This window comes from Diuraphis noxia, unplaced genomic scaffold (genome assembly GCF_037042655.1).
Source record: "Diuraphis noxia isolate RWA-SAM2 unplaced genomic scaffold, SU_Dnox_SAM2 contig0003, whole genome shotgun sequence".
Classification (NCBI taxonomy): Eukaryota; Metazoa; Arthropoda; class Insecta; order Hemiptera; family Aphididae; genus Diuraphis; species Diuraphis noxia.
In genome coordinates, this window is record NW_028301713.1 from 78,971,058 (window position 1) to 78,991,536 (window position 20,479).

At 26.1% G+C, this 20,479-nt stretch overlaps 1 protein-coding gene and 1 long non-coding RNA gene across 4 annotated transcripts; one reads left to right on the top strand and one right to left on the bottom strand.

Moving 5' to 3' along the window:
• The first annotated feature begins 4,065 nt into the window (after nt 1–4,065).
• cn (Kynurenine 3-monooxygenase cn) lies at nt 4,066–16,343 on the top strand. 2 transcript variants are annotated; one of them, XM_015510629.2, is made up of 12 exons: nt 4,066–4,279; nt 9,856–9,930; nt 9,994–10,063; nt 11,752–11,945; nt 12,858–12,906; nt 12,974–13,061; nt 13,132–13,300; nt 13,361–13,618; nt 13,711–13,800; nt 13,911–14,051; nt 15,741–15,902; nt 16,149–16,343. In XM_015510629.2, exons 1-12 carry the CDS (start codon nt 4,223–4,225, stop codon nt 16,236–16,238), a joined length of 1,443 nt encoding a protein of 480 aa, XP_015366115.1. In that variant the 5' UTR covers nt 4,066–4,222; the 3' UTR covers nt 16,239–16,343. The 2 variants fall into 2 exon arrangements, with proteins under 2 accessions (XP_015366115.1, XP_015366117.1); XM_015510631.2 differs by having other exon boundaries at nt 4,070–4,279; nt 9,867–9,930.
• On the bottom strand, nt 4,879–7,060 carry LOC149057810 (uncharacterized). 2 transcript variants are annotated; one of them, XR_016191034.1, is made up of 5 exons: nt 6,946–7,060; nt 6,706–6,862; nt 5,741–5,803; nt 5,447–5,603; nt 4,879–5,088 (listed from the first exon to the last, which is right to left on the bottom strand). It is a non-coding gene; the product is annotated as an uncharacterized LOC149057810 (long non-coding RNA). The 2 variants fall into 2 exon arrangements; XR_016191035.1 differs by having other exon boundaries at nt 5,416–5,603.
• Nucleotides 16,344–20,479: the final 4,136 nt, after the last annotated feature.

The window sequence follows — 20,479 nt, forward strand, 5'->3', positions numbered from 1 at the left end:
TATGTTAACAATCGATTAACCTACGTCCTGTAACCTTAAGCAGCTTGTATTGAACACATGGAGCTATGATTACAACTAAGTATAATAAATAAGAACAAAAATATAAATATATATAAATTTTAAAATTAAAAACTACGAATTGAAACAATCTAAAGATCTATAAAAACTTAATTTTAAGGTAACAAAAACAACAAAAAAAGCGGGTAAGTCGAGGATGTTGCTCTGCTGTACAGTAGGTTACAAATGTAATTGTACGAATGTACGAGTATATATTACAAATGTAATGGATGGAATTAAATTAGAATCCAATGATATCATATCATTGTATACGAATAATGATTCTGAGTTGAGACGATTTATGTGTCTAGGATATATATAGATTATTAAAATTTTTCGTATCTTAGATTTAAAAAGAAAATGTTTTATGAATTCTAGCTTAAAATAATTTGCGAATTTTCGTGACTTTTACGTATTTTGTCAAAATTCAAACTTTGAATGCTTATAAAAAAAAAAGCGGTAAGTCGTGGATGTCGCTCTGCTGTACAGTAGGTTACTGTAATGTATGGGATTAAATTTGAATGCAATGATAGGTATCATTGTATATGAAAAACGATTCTGAACGGAGATGATTTGTCAGTCTAGGATATATTATATTTAAATATTGTCATATATTCTATTTTGAAACAAATATTTTATTTTTCAATTAAGATGCATTTTGCATAAGGCATGATGGTTCATCAATTAGTGTAGTTATCATGTAGTTATCATAATTCATAATACCTTATATATACGAATACCTGGTTTGAGGATAAATCGTTATCATTACGCGATTTCATAAAAATTTAAAACATTTTTCCTATAATGACGCTTCAAATTTTCTCTATAGCTATTTGAAGCAAAACTTGTGGAAAACTTGGTGTTAAATTTTATAACCTTAGATATAAATACAAACAATATTATGAATTTTGAACTACAAAATAATTTGCAAATATTCATGGTTTTGACAAATTTTTGTCAATATTTGAAATTCAAATGCTAATAAAAATTTAATTTGAATTTCCGGTGGACATTTTTTTGGTGATAAAGATTGACAAATTTGTAAGGAATCTTGTATTACATTTCAAATCTTAGATTTAAAAAGAAAATTTTTTATGAATTTCTAGCTTATAATAATTTGCGAATTTTCGTGATTTTTACGTATGTTGTCAAAATTAAAATTTAAATGCTTGTAAAAAAAAAATGTGACTATATATTTCTTGTATTTTTCAACTGCTATTGTAAAAATATTTTAGGAGCCTTGTATTAAATTTTCAAATCTTAGGTATAAAAGGAAAATTTTTTATGAATTTCTAGAATAAAATAATTTACGAATTTTCGTGATGTTTACGTATGTTGTCAAAATTAAAATTTGAATGCATGTAAAAAAAAATGTGGCCATATATTTCTTTTATTTTTCAACTGCTATTGAAAAACTATAATATGAGCCTTGTAATAAATTCTCAAATCTTAGAATTAAAAAGAAAAACTTTTATGAATTTTGATCTAAGATAATTTGAACATTGCCGTAATTTTTATGTATTTAGTCAAAATTTGAACTGTAAATGCTTATAAAAGAAATATGTGACTATAAATTTCTTTTATTTTTCAAATGCTATTGTAAAACTTTTTTAGGAGCCTTGTATTAAATTTTCAAACCTTAGGTATAAAAGGAAAGTTTTTTATGAATTTCTAGGATAAAATAATTTACGAATTTTTGTGATTTTTACGTATGTTGTCAAAATTAAAATTTGAATACATGTAAAAAAAAATTGTGGCTATACATTTATTTTATTTTTCAACTGCTATTGTAAAAATATATTATGAGCCTTGTATTAAATTCTCAAATCTTAGAATTAAAAAGAAAAACTTTTATGAATTTCGATCTAAGATAATTTGAAAATTGCTGTAATTTTTACGTATTGAGACAATATTTGAACTTCAAATGCTAATAAAAAAAATTGTGCCTATGTATTCTTATAATTTTTTAATCACTATAAGAATAACTTATGAGGAACTTTGTATTAAATTTTCAAGTGTTTTGATAGGGCCAAACAATTTTTATCGACACTTCAAAAAAAAATTTTCAGACAAATTGAAAATTTCAGTCGTCTATAAATATCTCAAAAAAAGTCAAAATATTTTGAAAATTAAACCATGTAAAGAAAATGCCAATCTGAATAACTGATAACATTTTCAAGTATCTACGACTTATACTTTTTGAATAATAACAAATATTTAAATTCGTTTGAGGATAAATCGTTATCGTTACGCTATTTCGTAAAAATTTAAAATTCAAACGCACTTAAAGTTTTCCTATAATGATGCTTCGAGTTTTCTCTATAGCTACTTGAAGGAAAACTTATGGAAAACTTAGTGTTGTATTTTTAATCCTTAGTTATAAACGCAAAATTTTTTATGATTTTTCAATTTAAAAATTACTTGCAAATTTTCGCGTTTTCGACAGATTTCGTAAAATTTTGAACTATAAACGCTTATTAAAAAAAATTGTGACTAACGATTTTTAATTTTTTTAGCTACAATAAGAACAACTCATAAGGAACCTTGTATTAAATTTTCAAGTTTTTTTGGTCGTCCAACATTTTTTTACCGACACTTCAAAAAAAATTTCAGTGGTCTATAAATAACTCAAAAAAAGTTGAAAATTTTTGAAAATTAAACTGTATATAGATATCACCAACATTAACATTTGGTGAAAATTTCAAGTATTTACAGTGATTAGTTTTTGAATTACAACCATATAAAAATATCGATTTTGTCGAAAACTGGTTTTGCGTAAAAATTCCAGTTTTTCTGTCATTTTTTTTTTGTTTTTCTCGATTTTTTTGAAAACTGTTGGAAAATGTTTATTTTTGACCTGTATAATGCACCAAGGATATTCACTTTTACATTGGAAACCACCCCCAAAGTTTGAAATTGAAGCATCATTTCGACTAGTTATGCTGTACACAGACACGCACACACAAAAAAACACACATCATTGTAAAATCAATACGTTCATCACTTCGTTCAGAATCTAAAATTATGACAATGAATTTATTTTGTTTTTCAACTCCAAATTAGGAGCCTTGTATTAAATTTTCAAGCTTTTCTACCCAACTACAAATTTAAAAAAAACTAATAATGATCGAAAATTGCATATGCCTATAAATAGTTCAACTTAGTCAAACATTTTTGAAAATTGTATGGTGGATAGAATATACTTATATTTACATTTGGTGAAAATCGTGTATCTATGGTCATTTGTTTTAAAGCTACATCAAAAACCGAAATCGATTTTGTCGAAAACTGATTGTGCGTAAAATTTCCTGTTTTTCCTTTAATTTTTAATTTGTTTATTCCGATTATTTAGAAAAACTTTCTGATCGAACGAGGTACTGAAGTCGAAAATCGAAGCACTTTTACTGCCCTAAAACGTGATGACAGACACAAAAAAAATTTTTTTTTAAACACACATTATGGTAAAATCAATACATTCCTCGCTCCGCTCAGAATCTAAAATTTAACAGAGAAATCCTTATTTTATTAATAGATTCCAATTTTTTGCTGTCCATGAATAAACTATCAATTTCGTATACGTACTCTGTTTTAAAATTCATAACAATTCGAAATATTTTATAATACCACCTGCAAGACGTTATGAATTTCTATTTAATTGTGTCCGAAGAAACTTACAATGCACAATATTATATTATATGTTTTACATCGCCGATGGATCAAATGCTTCTTTATTGGTACTAATGTGCTATCATTCCTTTTTTTTTTTGTATTTGTTCATTGAAACGACCTCTAGGTCTTCGTCAATGCTTATCACAAGTGGGTATAGTAGGGATATCATGTGATCTATTTATCTATGTATATATCACTATATACATGATACTACCCCCCTTCTCCAAGAGCAGACATGTGCGGTCTTCACTCCCAGTGGAGTGGGACCTAGTTGGGAACCGGATGACGCAATCGGACGACAGCGTGGGGATTTAGTGATCACGTAGAACCATACAAATTTTTTTTGCACTTTGCTATGAATCGAACCGATGATTGTGTGAGTCGTAGTCAAATGCGTGACCACTGCGCCACTCCGGCCCCTAATCATTCATAATATTCGAAATTCTTCTGGTTACACCCTGCTTGGGTATGTGATGTCAGATGCAAATGATTTCCTATGCGTTTGAATCGGTTGGATGATACAAATCACGTTGCGATCATAATCCTCCACTCGGTAAGTAGACTTCTAAGCTACATAGAATACATGACCATATAATGATGTATCCGTATTTTATCTCCAAAAATATAGTACACTAGAAAGTGTTATTTTTTAAAAAGGTGAACAAATTTAAGATATTTACTAATATATTGTAACTAATAATACTCAATAATCTATATGGGTTTTCAGTCGATTCTTCCATTTCAAATTGGAAACAGCAATACTATGCAATATAATAGTTATTTAATCGATACTGAAAAAATATTTTAAAATAATAACACAACGACTTAAGACAAAACATTTATTTTTTTAATAATATTACAATCATAGATTTTAAGACGGTGAAAAACTTGAATACCAACGGGTTCTTTTTTGAATGAAATTATACCTATGTGTAATGTTTAAATTCACAAAAATCCTATCTCGTATTATTGTGAAATGTGTTATTGATATATGATAAATTGCACAGGATCTTCATAAAATCTTAAATAAATATTATAGACTATTAAATTGTATAAATAGCATGTACAATTAAATTTAATTAGGTAAGATATATTATGCTACGGTGTATATTACATTAATTAATTAACTACTTTTAATTTATTGTTAATTGTAACTAACAAAAAATAAAAGCAGGTACATGGATTAAATATCATACACCAGAGTAGATACTTTACCTAATTAAATTTGAATTGTACATGTATAAATAGCATACTTATGCCTCTTAATAGTCTATAATATTTATTTAAAATCATCTTCATCTTCAAAAAAATGATTTAATATTAAGATGGTGATTTCTTGTTTTGCTGCCTTTTTAGATGAATCTACAAAATTAAGATTAAAGGCAATATTAACTGATTATTGTTGAAAAATTTTAAATATCAATTCTATAATTCATCCAACCGATGTTTTTTGTACACATACGTGTACAAAGATAAAAAATCTTTACTAGATTTTTTATTTTTTATTTATAAATTAAGATAACTTTTATATTAAGGTTTTGACAGAAAATCGTATATATTATTATATTGTACATATTAAAGTGACCATATAAGAAATCATACATCATATATTTAAGTAAAACATAAGTTTGATAAAATATTAAAATTAATTTATAATTTCAAATAGGTATTAAAAATGTTAAGATCTACCTGATATAATGTTACAATACAAAAATATTACCGAATACAAAAAAAATCTTTGCATCTATCATACATTCCACTAAGATCACTGGTGAAGGATTTTTGACAACGGTGGTTATACATTTTAGACAGTTAAATATCTCATTTAAAAGAACCAAGGGTTGATTCTTCTTTTTATCGGCAAAGTTTTTCACCATCTAAAATAAAAAAGCATATGTTATAATATTTACTATAATATTTTATTCCTAACAACAAACAGACTACACGCATGCACAAGATATTATGAACTTAACACTCGTATTCTTAATATTATATAAAGTCTATTCTTATTTACCTCCAATCACAACATTTTTGTTTTTTTGCTGAATAAAACGGATTCTATATCGTCTTGAATGACCTAAAACAAATTACATACCATTTAATATAGATATAAATATTATAAATTTGATCATTTACACAAGTTTTTTTTTTAAATTCTACCTCTTATATGTTTCAAACTGTGTGTTAAATTCGTTTCATGTTATTTTGCTAGCAGTATACTTATACATTTAGATAGATGACGGTTAAAATATACTAAGTAAAAATCATACATACAACGATATTCAATTTAGTTAAACATTAAGTAATTTAATTCGTTTTATTGAGAACAGACTAAGAATAATTAAAATATTCGATTGAATGATATCTATAGGTCTATCGCTATTCACTATTTAATTCAATCTATCTCTGACCATAGTTTTAATATATATCTCTATCTCTGTACCAAATTTCATCGCTATCAGTTCAGCCGTTTAGAAATGCATATAGGACAAACAGACAGAAATTCATTTTATAAATATATATAGGTATATAAATATAACTTTAGAAGTCATCGTCCACGGATGGCGAGCCGGACAGTGAACGAAACAGTCCTATATGTTTACATGAGTAATTTCACGGGATAAACAAAACATTATACGTACGTATCGTATTTATTACACATTAAAAATTATTATGTTTATATAATATTAATTATTTAATTCGTCTAAAACGTTATACACAGAAATAAGCAAACATTTTTATAAAAATAATATACTACTGTTATATTATAAATCATTGTTTTTCTACCAGCACAGCTGTTTAGAAATTACCATGTATCTACATTAAATTAATTAATTGAAAATAAAAATAATACAATGACCAACATTAAATCATGTAAGGGCCGGCTATTAAGATATTCAAGAATTTTAATGTTTAGATACTATTCAAAAAGTACTATAAAGTGTAAACTTTCTAATATAACCTAAAATCAATTGTTACCGTGAATGTTGGAGGTGGACGCTGTAGTATCTCTTTTCCTACGGACGCTTCTATTAGCAATCACATTACCAACCTGGTTGGTTTGGTCGGTTGGTGTATTTGCATGCACGTGTTTGGTAAATGTTCGTCATATGGAATATTAAGTTTATTCTCCGATCTGCTTCATAAACGAACGTTATGATAAAAATATTGTTAATTACTAATGTAAGTAGGTCGATATAATATGTATTATAATATTACTTTTTATGGATGCTACATCATCATTCTTGGGTAACTTTTTATCTAATATGAAAATATTTTTGGTTAAAATATAATTAATACTCAATATATTATGTTACCTATGTATATGAAAAACTAACTTTCTACTAATTCCAATTTTTGAACTTTAATGGTATTGTTTGAATCTTTTTCCACCATCGTCCTATTACTCCTATTAATAGAAAAGATACTATCAATATTTAGTTCTACAAAATAAGTAATCTCATATACCTACTGCATTAAACATTATAGTTTTTACCTATAATCTAGTCAACCAAACCCTCTTATGTGCCCATTTATACAGACTGTACAAATTAAAATAAGTATGACACAAATAAATAAATATTTTTATTACCTGTACAATTTGCACGTGATTATCATTTAACAATTGCTTCCGTTTGCTAATGTAATGATATAATATGCCAATAGCACCTATAGCGGCAAACGTAAGGCCTGCAAAAAAAACCTTTTCGACATTTTTAGAACGCTTTTATTGACAGCCAATGGATATGTTCAAATGAACAATATTTCAGAATCCTATTGAAAGAAACAATAGTCTATTCGTAGTTATTTATTTATTATAATAATAATCATGTGTTGCCCGGACAAAAATTTGTTTTTGTTTATATGCAGAAACATTGATTATAAATACTATACAGTATATTTTATAATCAACGGTATAAGTATACAATAACATTATTATTATTATTATTATTTTATTAATCCTAAGTCAGAGAACTATAACAATTTGTTTCTGCAATTAGTGAATAATATACAACGATTTATCTTTCTCTTATTACTATTATATTACGATAATTTGTAAGCTGTAACCAAAAGCAACTATTTTTTTAATCTTAAATCTCAAAAAAACAAATAATGTTCACAAAACAAAACAAAAAACAAACGGGAAAGTGGATATCGGATATCGTCTTGTAAAAATATGTTAGAAGCCTTGTAACTTTCAAATCTTAGATTTAAAAAGAAAATTTTTTATGAACTTCTATCTAAGATAATTTGAACTTTGCCTTAATTTTTACGTATTTAGTCAACATTTGAACTTTACATGCTTATATAAAAAAAAAAAATAATATTTTTCAACAGCTATTGAAATAATATTTTGAAAGTCTTATATTAAATTTAGAAGTTTTTTGACCCAACCAATAAAATTGTATTGACATTAATAGAAAAAAAAAACTAAACAATTTGAAAAATTAAAATGTCAGTAAACAGCTCAAAACTAATCAAAACAATTTTAAAATCGTATCAAATATATAAAATGCCATTATAAACATTCAGTGAAAATTTCAAGTATCTGCGGTCATTTTTTTTAGAGTTATACCAAAATAAGAAAATTGCTAAATGAGAAATCTAGTGAAAATCCAATGTTGTAAAAATTTAAACTTCTAACACTCATAAAAACTTAATTTGACTTTCTGGTGGATATTATTTTTATGATAAACGTTGACAAACCTTGCATCAAATTTCCAAATCTTAGATTTAAAAATAAATTTTTTTATGAGTTTCTACCTACCTTAAAATAATTTGTGAATTTTCATGATTTTTATGTATTTTGTCAAAATTCAAACTTTGAATGCTTGTAAAAAAAAAAATGGTGACTATGTATTTCTTTTATTTTTCAACTGCTATTGTAACAATATGTTAAGAGCCTTGTATTAATTTTTCAAACTTTTCTATACCCAACAAATAAATTTTTATCGATATTAATTTAAAAAAAACTAATAATGATCGAAAATTGCATATGCCTATAAATACTTCAATTTAAATCGAAATTTTTTGAAAATTGCATGGTAGATAGAATATGCTTATATTAAGATTCGGGAGTCTAAAATTAACACTAAAATAAAGATAATATACGATTTTCAGTTTTGCACCACTACAGCCTAGAGCTAGGTAAACGCAGTGCTTATAATTTCCACCATTGTAGGTAGTCAAAATAGTCTTTGCAGTTATATTTGCACCGAAATGAGTATCTACTACCAATATTCGATTACTTTGTCTGTACTTGATATGAAATATTTTATGTAACTCTTTAGTTATTAGTTTATTACTATTAGCTTCTCATATATCAATATGACAATATCTTATACTCCACTATCAAAACGTTACCTAAGTACCTACAATCGAAATAATAATTGATTTGAATTTTGGTGCAATTACTACAACCCCATATTTTTTACTACCTACTTGAGATAGTGCTAAGTTGAAGAAAGCCATAAACACACGTATACGTATAAATTACCACGATACAATAGTTACAATAATATTGACACTTATTTATATTAATCACCACAAATTAAAAATGAAATAAATTGGTAGTTAAACACTCGTACATATAACCTGACTTAGTATGTATATATATATTATATACACCTAAGTATATACAACTGCAATTATGCACGCGTGTAACCAAAAGATCTGAAAAATTTATATTATAACATTTTAAGCCATAACTGTCGCATATATTGACTTGATAATTAATTATAAAGCGATAACATATATATAGGTACCGAAAAACGATGTAAATAGTTTCATGATTTGAATTGTTCAAGATTAGTCATAATGGCCTCAAAATATACTTTATAAACGTAATAGCAAAATGTCTCAAGTCCCCACGGTTAATATTTTTTTAATTACGATATAAATATCCAATTTCATCAAAAATTTATATGAAACACACACTTGATATACTATTTCAAAGGACACAGATACAGCTTCACATTTGTTCAAAAACGTTTTTATGGTTTCTACTCTGATGGGTATATTGGTATTATTTTCAACGTTACATCACGATTCCCCCTCTTTGGAACGTATATTATAAATTACGATGTTATGTATGAAATTATGTAGTAAAATGTCTTCATTTCACTTTAGTTTTTATATAGATTTGAAGCTGATAAGATGTTTACTCATTCAAGGATTAAAATTGCTATTATTGGAGCCGGACCAGTAAATAATGTTTATTAAAATTAAGTTATAATAAAGTTAAAAATTTCATGTCTTTTTATTTAGGTTGGGTCATTGTGTGCATGCTTTATGGCAGAAAATGGATATGACGTTACCGTCTACGAAAGTCGAACAGGTAAACTATATGTTTAAGTAGGTACCTATTATAATATACCTATTATTGTAAAATATGTTAATTTTTTTATGAAAATTATACAATGTTTATTTAACAAAATTAAATATTGTTGATGTATAAACACTATCACTGTAACAATGTAGTTTTAAATAAAGACCGCAATATCTATGGTAAACAAGTTTATTAATTAGTTTAGTAATTACAAAAAAATATGTTATTGCCTATTGGTACAATACCGTTTTTTTACAAATACTTACCTAAAAAGTAAAACTAGATAATTTAATTTATCTAGTATCAGCAGCACCAAATGAAAGACTATGACCTATCTAAATTTAGGTACTTGTTACATGTTTAACTGAATTCGTGTTAGTATAAAATCCTTCTTATAAAACATATACCTATACTAACTGTCTGATAAGTTCTACAATAACATAACTTAATATAATATTTTATTATGAGACACCACTTTTTTAATGTCCGTAAATTTTATTAGTAAAACAAATTATAAACACTAATAATTTTACAATACCAAATGACATTAGCTTTTGTGAATCACTTTCTCAAATTTAGTTTTCATCATATAAACTTGTAAATATTTTAGAACTTTAACATTATTAAAATGAGAACTGGTTATGAAGTTTAAATATAATAATTTCTATGGACGATAATTTCTTTTATATCTAGTATACCTACCAAGTACCAATACTAATCAAAGATAAATAAATTTAGAAGTTTTCAGAATTATTATACGTAAGTATAGTTGACGGGAGTCTGTAAATTGCACTAAAATAAAGGAATGTAACTTGCACTACCGTATGTATCAGAAAATAGTGTAAGTAATTCGTTAATTGCGTCAAAATAAATATTTAATTATGTATTCGATTATTTTTTCGGTACCTATATTACCTAACCTTGTTGATCGGGATCACGATGAACGAAATTTAATTACTCAAATAACAACAATACCTTTTTTTTTAAATAAAATTAACCACTATGATATTAATAGTTATAAGTAATATGTTTGTACGTATATTTTTATACTCATACCGACGTCGCCATTAATTGTCCATTAAGTTAATATTTTTGTTGTCTTCATATAGGTAAGTTGGGAACTTCTCATCATTGCCCGCTAATAGAGTAAACATCAAATTGTAGTAACATAAAATTAGTTTAATTCGTGAATATTAATCTGTGGTAATACCTACTGATATCTCATACTATCTAAAGTAGAGTCTCTACTATGGAAATGTGTATGTAGTAAATAATCTGGTTGAATTGAATTCTGATGCAAATTACAAAAAATGTTAATGCATAATGATAATACTATAAATCTTGTTTATATTTTGGACTTTGGGTTAGTTTTATTTACTACAACCTATCCTACATTTAGAATCGTCATCAAGAAAAACCCACTTCTCTTTGATTTAAAATGGTAATAAAATAAACACACTAAATTAAATAAAACATTTTACAGTGATACGACGAAATATTTTTCAACAATAAAAATTGAAATAATTATAGTAGCAAAAAAAAATAAAAGTTTACTCAATAGTTTAAATAATAACTTTCTACAATCATTTAAGTTCGAACTAAATGTGAAACCAAAAATTATAGTTTTTTATTAAGTATGAATGAATACCTACGTTCTATATATTAATTATATTATAGAAAATCATATTATAATACAGATATTAGACTTGATAAATCAACATCAGGACGTTCTATAAACTTGGCTTTGTCAGAAAGAGGCATTAACGCTCTCCGATTTATTGGACTCGATAATATTGTTATTGAAGAACTCACAGAACCTATGTACGGCCGAATGATCCATTCAACTGATGGCAATAAATATAGCATTATGTATGATATTAACAAATCCAAGGTACCATTATGTCTATATTTATGTAGTAACTATATTATAGTCTCGTTATTCATAATTTGTATCACTAATAAAAAAATGACAACCTATTTTAGTTATTTAGATTATTTTATTTTATTTATAGCCGATATAAAATAAATTAAAAAAAGTAAGTCACCATTTTTTGAATAATCAAATCAAACTATAACTTTTCTGAACATAACTCTGTTGTAAATTTAATCGAATAATGAGAAAAAAATTGTAGGTACTATTATTCAAAATACTCATAGAAGCACCAAAATTCTCTAGTTTTATCAAAATTTAATCTTATTTTTATATAAGTATAATTAATAATTTGTGAGACAGCTACCATCAAGTTCATCACAGAGGCAGAACTAAAAAATAAAATATGAACACTTTAAAATAATATAGTTTTTAATGTAAATACAACCCAATGTAACTTAAATGTTGTTACTTGTTACCCATGGCCTATGTCACCGAAGGTATACTTCGTGTTAGTAAAAAAAAAAAAAAATTGTAAGGGTTTCTATTTCTAATACAATTTTTATACTAAAAATATGATAAATAGAAAGATCATACCATTCGGAACTCTAAAAAAAATCATTTTAAACATACCAAAATAATAATAAAACTTTAATTGCAACATTTGATTAAAAATCACATCATACTATATACTGCATTTGTTCAGAATCCAAACTACTTAGAATAATAGTATTATAAAATAGCTCCCTTACATATCATTTATTTAAAAAATTAAAATTTAGTATAATAATTTGTTCTATCATTTTAAACAATACATTTTATATTTTGTACTAGCACTAAGTATAGTTTATTAAGTCAAGATGATTTAATGCCTTGATGATAAGTAATTTATAAAAAAAAACAAGTAATTATAATTGAGTTAATGTTTTTCAGTGTTTGTTCTCTATTAGCAGAAAGGAACTCAATGAATTTTTATTAACAAGTAACTATCTGTTTAATATTTTGGTTATTATTAATAGCCCAATAATATGACTATACATTTTTTGTAGAATTAGAAAAATATCCAAATGTGAAGTTAAACTTTTCACATAAACTCGTCGACGTTGATTTTAATGCTAATCTACTAACGTTTCAAAAGTATGTTTATTATGATTCTATTTAATATCGTAAAATAATATTTTTATAATTAATTCCATATTTCTTTTAGATTATTAGAAAACCAACAAGAAACTGTTAAACCGGATATAATTATTGGATGCGATGGAGCTCATTCCATTGTTCGCAAACATATGATTCGTCTACCAATGTTTAATTATTCACAGACATATATAGATCATGGTTACTTTGAAATAAGCTTACCATCAACTGAAACAAAAGTACGGAAATAAATCAAAATAATATTTTACAATATAGGAAATAACACTGAAAACTTTTAGAATACTTTAACTCCGGGTCATCTTCATATTTGGCCGAGAAGTACATTTATGTTGATAGCATTACCAAATAAAGATAAATCTTGGACTTGCACTTTATTTATGCCAATGGATAAATTTCCATCGATATTAGAATCTGAAAGGGAAGAGATTTTACGTTTTTTTAACGAGTACTTTAAAGATTTTATGGATTTGATTCACCCAGAACATTTATTAAAACAAGTGAAAAATGGAAAAGCGCGAACTCTCATTTCTATTAAAGTAAGTAGGAGCTTTAAAAACTTTTTATTTAAATATGTTTGTTGACCTAAAAATGTACAATAGTTATTTATCATAACATATTGTTATTACAGTGTAATCCATATCACGTTAATGATAATTTTCTATTGTTGGGAGACGCTGCTCACGCAATTGTACCTTTTTATGGTCAAGGAATGAATGCTGTAAGAATAGAATAAAATCCAAAAGAAAATAAATTTTAATTAAATACTTACGTTATGCATTTAAAATAATTAATGTATTAATTATAAAGTATATTTTTTTAAATGTTAAGGGCTTCGAAGATTGTACAATTTTGAACCAACTACTCGAAGAGTACGACCACGATTTCAAAACTGTAATTAAAAATTTCTCATCGAGAAGAATTGAAGATGCAGAAGCTATCAGTGATTTAGCTTTTTACAACTATATAGAAGTAATTTTATTTTTTTGTAATGCACTAATATACGTACGTTTTAGAGACATTGAGGATTTTGATTTAAGTCAAATTACAAATTTAAATATTGTTATATTTACAATTTATTAATTATTATATAATTATACAACTTCAGAGGTAGGTATCTAAAAACTTAATACCACCGAAGGCTTAATAATTAGCTGTGTATTTAAAACTTAATAAAAAGGTGGAGATGTGGGATACCGCTCTGCTGTACAGTAATTTATGAGCATGTAATTGTAATGGATATTATGTTATATTTGATTACAATTATGATAAATCATTGCATACGTAAAATGATTCTGAGCAAAGACGTTGTGTCTACCTTGCTAAATAATTTGAATGTTGTATGCATGCTTGTATAAATAATTAAATAATAAAAACCATCTAATAGTAATATTTGGTGAAAATATCAATAGTCAACAATTATTTGATTTGAATCACAAAAAAATATCAAAAATTCGTTAATTTAACTCCGAATATCAAATATCATAAGAAATATAAATTTGAACGCCTATACAAAATTAACGTTAGATTTCGGTAATATTTTTTTTTAATTGTTAATGCTTGAAAACATATTGTGGAGTCTTCTATTAAAATGTTTAATTAAGCTATGAAAAAATATTTTTATGAAGTTTTTCCCGTTGTTTTCGAAAACTGCTGAAAATTATCAATTTTTACCTTCAAAATGAATCAAATAAATTCACTTTTCTATCAGAAAAGGTTTATGTTGAAAATCGTGACACGTTTACTTAAAGTTAAAGTTCAAATTTCGAAAAAATCGTGAAGGATATGTAAATTAGTTTGTAGTTGAAAATTCATAATATGGTTAATTTATATATCTATGGCTTGAAAATATAGCACATGTTCTTCATATTATGCAGTTCTTATAGAAAATTGAAAATCTAAAAAACATGTAAGTAAAATTTTGTTTTGTAGACAAGTTAAAATTTTGAAGAAATTGGATATTTAAACTATAAAAATAAAAATTTTAGCTATATTTTTGTAATTCAAAAATATGCTTATGAACTTCATGAAAATTTTTACGTATATTATTAATTATTATATACTGCTATACACAACGACGATTAAAAATATTTATATCAATACATTTTAAGTTATAATTATCTATTTATAGTTTAAACTTTAAATATAATTTTACTTATATAGTAAAATAATAAATTATTATAAATAAATAAACTTATTAATATAAAATGAAAGACCATCTTCACTCGTTTTTCGTACCTATGAAAAGATATTATTATTTTATTAAAACAAAATGTATACAATGTGACATACTCAAATAAGACTAATAAGAGGTGCACGCAAATATTACTCTACAACAGAGTAATTATCTTAGTTTCATTTTTTTTTTTTAACTTAATTTCCACATTATTAAATTTTTCGTGATTTTTCTAGTAATTGCAATAAACTAAAAAACATATTTTATTATCTGATATCACCAAAATTTATAGTCGATTTTAAACTAAACAAATCTGAAGACAAAAACGTATGAGGCTAATGGACGTAAGACCAAATTCAATCAATTTATGATTTTATACACATTTTTTTATTTTATTAATAAATTATTATGACATAATATTACAACACTACTACTTAATTATATTGAATATACTAATTTTAAGATAATTAAATTCCTATTTATAGATGCGTGATTTAGTTGCTCGTAAAAGCTTTTTGTGGCGGAAAAAAATAGATAACATACTAAATAAATGGTTTCCTCGGACATGGATACCGCTTCATAGTTCGGTTTCTTTTACAACGATTGGCTATAAACAATGCAAGCTCGACAATCGGTGGCAAGACCAAGTAAGTGCATTATAACTAAATAGGTAATCATTCTAATTAATAAATATGATGAATAAACAAAAATCACATTTTATCAAACAACATATAATACTGTATCAATTTCGTATTATCGTTTTCATTGAAATATCTACCTATAGTAATTGAAGTAATAAAATATAGTCAAAAAATATTTTATTTAAAAAATTAATAAATCCCTAGGTTTAACTTTAAATAATATTTAAATAATTAATTATTGTTGTTTTACAGGTTTTATTTAGAATGTTTATTCTATTCGCTACATTCTTCTCCATCAGTTTATATTTTTTTGCATCTATAATGTTAAAAAAATTACAATGAAACCAATTGTACACATATCAATAATATTTAATCATAGGTACACAATTATGAACAATGTTTATTTAATATTTAATAATAATCAATAAACTCTTACATTACACGATAGTTTCTATTTTGCGTCCATGTATGTATGTGCGTCAGGTATAATTGCAAGTCAAACGAGTTAAAGACAAAAGTCTAAAGGAAATCAATATAATTTTAAGTAATATCATCCATAAAGTTAAAATCCTAATAAATTATGTTTCAAGGATTCGTACCTTACATTTAAATTCCATTACAGTAGGTAACTTAACTATTAATACAATACAATTAACTTATACTTATCTATACAAATAATAGAAATGAAATAAATTGTTAAAGTGGAGATTACTGTTGATTACTTAAAATAAATTAAATATTACCAATGAAACTTACTCTACGCCGCTCCCGCTATTTATAATTATAATAAAAATTATCATATTACAAATTATTGCACATTGCACATTATTGTAAGGATTATTTTGTTTTAAATTTTTCATTAAAAAAATAAATAAAAAAATACGTTGTAACGTAATGGTTCTTGAGTTTTATTTTATTTTTTGTCATAAAATATTCATTTAACAAAAATACTTGGATTATCAAGCACCTTAAATTTGAAAAAATATGTTATACATTTATCTTAATTTATAATATATTAATATATTATATTTAATGAAATAATTACCTAACCCAATAATTATGTATATGGTATATCCTCTGTCTGGTTATATGGAATTCAAATTTGGTGTCAAGCTAAGCAAGGCACTCCAATACATGACTTATATTATATAAGCTTTACAGTTTATGTATCTTCAAAAATAACTAGAGCCTTGGGTTACATGAACGTACAATGCATTACATAAGGATTTACAAATCACAAGTCAGTTATAATATAAGCAGCTAAACAGTTGGTTCAAAAAATACTAGGTATTCTAAACTCGAACCAAAACATTCTCTTCCTCGTTCTCTTTCCTATGTCATCAATCCCAAGTATAAAAAAAAAATTAATATCCTTAATATTCTTTTTTCCATACATTTAATGATATACGAATGTCTTGACAATGCTGGATTTTGAGAGGGACACCAAGTAGGCATATTTGTCCCATGGAGTTGTAAGTATAAGAGCTCTCAGGTGTTTTTATAAATTTATGAAAAATAAAAAAATGCATGAATATAATACATGTATAAGTAACACATTATATTTCCGAAAAAAAAAATAGTTATAAGACAGGCATTCATTATTTAACACGTTGAATGCCGATATAATGAATACATAATTAACACGAGCAACCGGGTGCTCATCATAACCAATTTCAACGTGTCGTGGCGTTGACACAAATTCACTAGATTTATATTAATTCTTTATATTAGGCGATTATAGCAGATTTGAGTCTTCGATGAATTTTAGGAAAATAACATAGTAGGTACTTATGGAAATAGTGAATTTTGAAACAGTGTTTGGTTCAAAGAGAACTTATTCCTGCAGCCTCCTGGAAAAACGTTTTGTTCAAAACCACTTTCTTTAAACTTAAAAAACTTTCAATGTCAGAAATTGTTTATAATTTTTTTTTACCTATAGTATATCTATATCTATATAAATAAGCGCCATCACACAGGGCGATTGAACCTCTAGCACACCCTAAATACGTATCTAGTTGTTAAATCATATCATGAATGGAGTCACTACGAGGGACTTTGTAGAGATATGACTTCCTTTTCCCACTTCTTTAGAACAAAATAAAAAACAGAATACGCAAAAAGCACCGTCAATTTTTCTGAATATGAAAGCCAAGGGAATTCTAGTAACTAGTTTCTTTGGAATTTGAGTTTTCTTGTTCCACTGATAGGAAATTTATAAAATTCATTTGGTATCCATCGATTTTTCAAAATCTTATACTTTTGATCATTAGTACACGTTTTTTCTACATAGACACCAATATCATAATCATAAGTTTGCGAGTGTATTTGTGTAGTGGTACTAAGTGCTGACTCATTTAAACCTATTAAGTATTAATAAGGGTATTAATAATAGTTTTAGTTTGCCCACCTTTGACAAGCACATACAACATTAACATTGAACTAAACACATTAAACAAGGAAAACACACCCCCCCCCCCCCCCAATATAAAAATGTTCTAAAAAGCAATATTGAACATCTTATCGATTTTCAAGAAATATATACTGATGCATCCAAAAATAATGAAGGGGTCGGAATAGCCTTAGTAAAAAACAATCTACAGACTTCGTTTAAACTACCACCAACATGTTCCATAATATATACAGCCAATCAGTGGCTATACTACTGGCAATCAAATATATAAAGAAAAATGAAAATGAAAAATATATTATTCTAAGTGACTCGTTAAGCTCCATCATTAGTATAAAAAACAAATTTAATCCTAGTGATATAGCAATACAAATCCAAAACAGACTTGAAGAAGCAAAAAGAAAGAACAATATCATAATCCTTATATGGATACCTGACACATAGGAATTTATGGCAATGAAAAGGCAGACAAACAAGCTAAACTAGCTTCCCGATCAAATGACGCACAATACATTAACTTTGCTAGAAATCACAACCTCCCTTTGGCAAAACATATGGAACACCCAAACAAACAAATTAAACAAACAGTGAAAAGATGGAAAAGAAACCCAAACATAAGTATCACAAATGAAAAAAAACTAAATCGAGCCAGAATTGGTCACACAAAAATGACACTCGGATACTTGATGGCAAAAGACGACCCACCTATATGCCAAGTATGTGGCACCTCACTATCCATCAAGCACATATTCGAAGAATGTAGAAAATACCAAAAAACCAGAGAAGAATTAAACATAAGCCACGACATTGGAGAAAGTCTAGGTCCAAATCCTGAAAACAAAACAAAAACGATACATTTCTTCAAACAATCTCAAATATTAAAGTTATTATAAGTTAACAACAACAATTTTGACATGTACATAATTATAAGACACAAAATGTCCAAAAATTTACATATCTATTTTGTATATTAAAATTAACAATTTTTTTTTCTTTCTTTCTAATTATATAAATTAATTCAACGCTAATAGCCCATAGTTGACGAAGCGGAAATTCTTTGTAAATTTCAAGACCATTAAAAAAAAAAAATAAAATAAAAATAGTTTTAGTTTAACATTTGTTAAAATTCTCGAAGGGGCAAAAGCTACTTTTAAAAACGCTTTTAATGAACATTTGAAATACATAGTCAATTTTAGAGTTCAATAGTAGGTAATAATAATAATAATATTATATTATAATAATAATAATAACAATAGCCTTACCTGAACTAATTTCATTTATTTCTGATTTCTCGTAGTTAGACCGAACGTTCGTTAGGTTATTCTCTACATCAAGTTTAGGTTTTTTTATTATCCACTTATCCATTGTTAAATGTTAATATACTTAAACCTTTTAATAAAATATACTTAAACTTTTTAATACAAATATACAATAGTTCGTACTTCGTATGCAACTGTAGTTTTGCTTGTCACTATAAGTTTAATATAGTTCAATGGTTGATAAAATAACAATATGTAGGCACTGTCTCGGTAATACATGAAAACGACGTTAACGATTGTCGATTAAAGTGGCTAACACACTGGGTGATTAATCGCACAAAATAAAATACGTTTTACGACGACGATAAAAGATTGTCATCCTATCTTCCACGTCCATATCCACAATATCTTCGTGGAAATACTCATATTCCCGTAGGTACCATTTGATAATGTAAGCTGACAAGCTGTACTATTAATAATATTTGGAATTCAGAATTCAGATAATTTGTTATACCTAAGTACAGTACAAAATTAATATACGGGTACTAGAAATTTTAATTTTCTCATAATAAATTAAATCATCCATTCATTTCGGGGGGGGGGGGGGGGGGGTTATTATCCCCCCCCCCCGTCAGTACACCACTGGTTATATGATACAGTGTAGTTTTATAAGAAACACAACACAAGTTTTGGGGCCAGATACACGATAAAATTCTTCTGATGAATTTTTGTAAGGTTTTTGTTGTCAAGATTACCTAGTAATAAATACATATTTATGGTTCATAGATTTTATTTGTAGAGAGAAAATATTGAATTTTATTTAAGCATAGATACATTATACATCTATTTAAATGTTGATATTTAAAATTTTTAAGTTTTTAAATAGTAGTTAAATTATTTTATCACATTTGAGATAT

Bases quoted from the DNA above. Each gene is read 5' to 3' on its own strand.
- cn (XM_015510629.2), top strand. From the start codon at position 4,223: ATGCGTTTGAATCGGTTGGATGATACAAATCACGTTGCGATCATAATC. The intron at 9,931-9,993 runs GTAAATAATGTT...CTTTTTATTTAG, and splicing joins CTATTATTGGAGCCGGACCA to GTTGGGTCATTGTGTGCATG. The intron at 13,619-13,710 runs GTAAGTAGGAGC...TTGTTATTACAG, and splicing joins GAACTCTCATTTCTATTAAA to TGTAATCCATATCACGTTAA.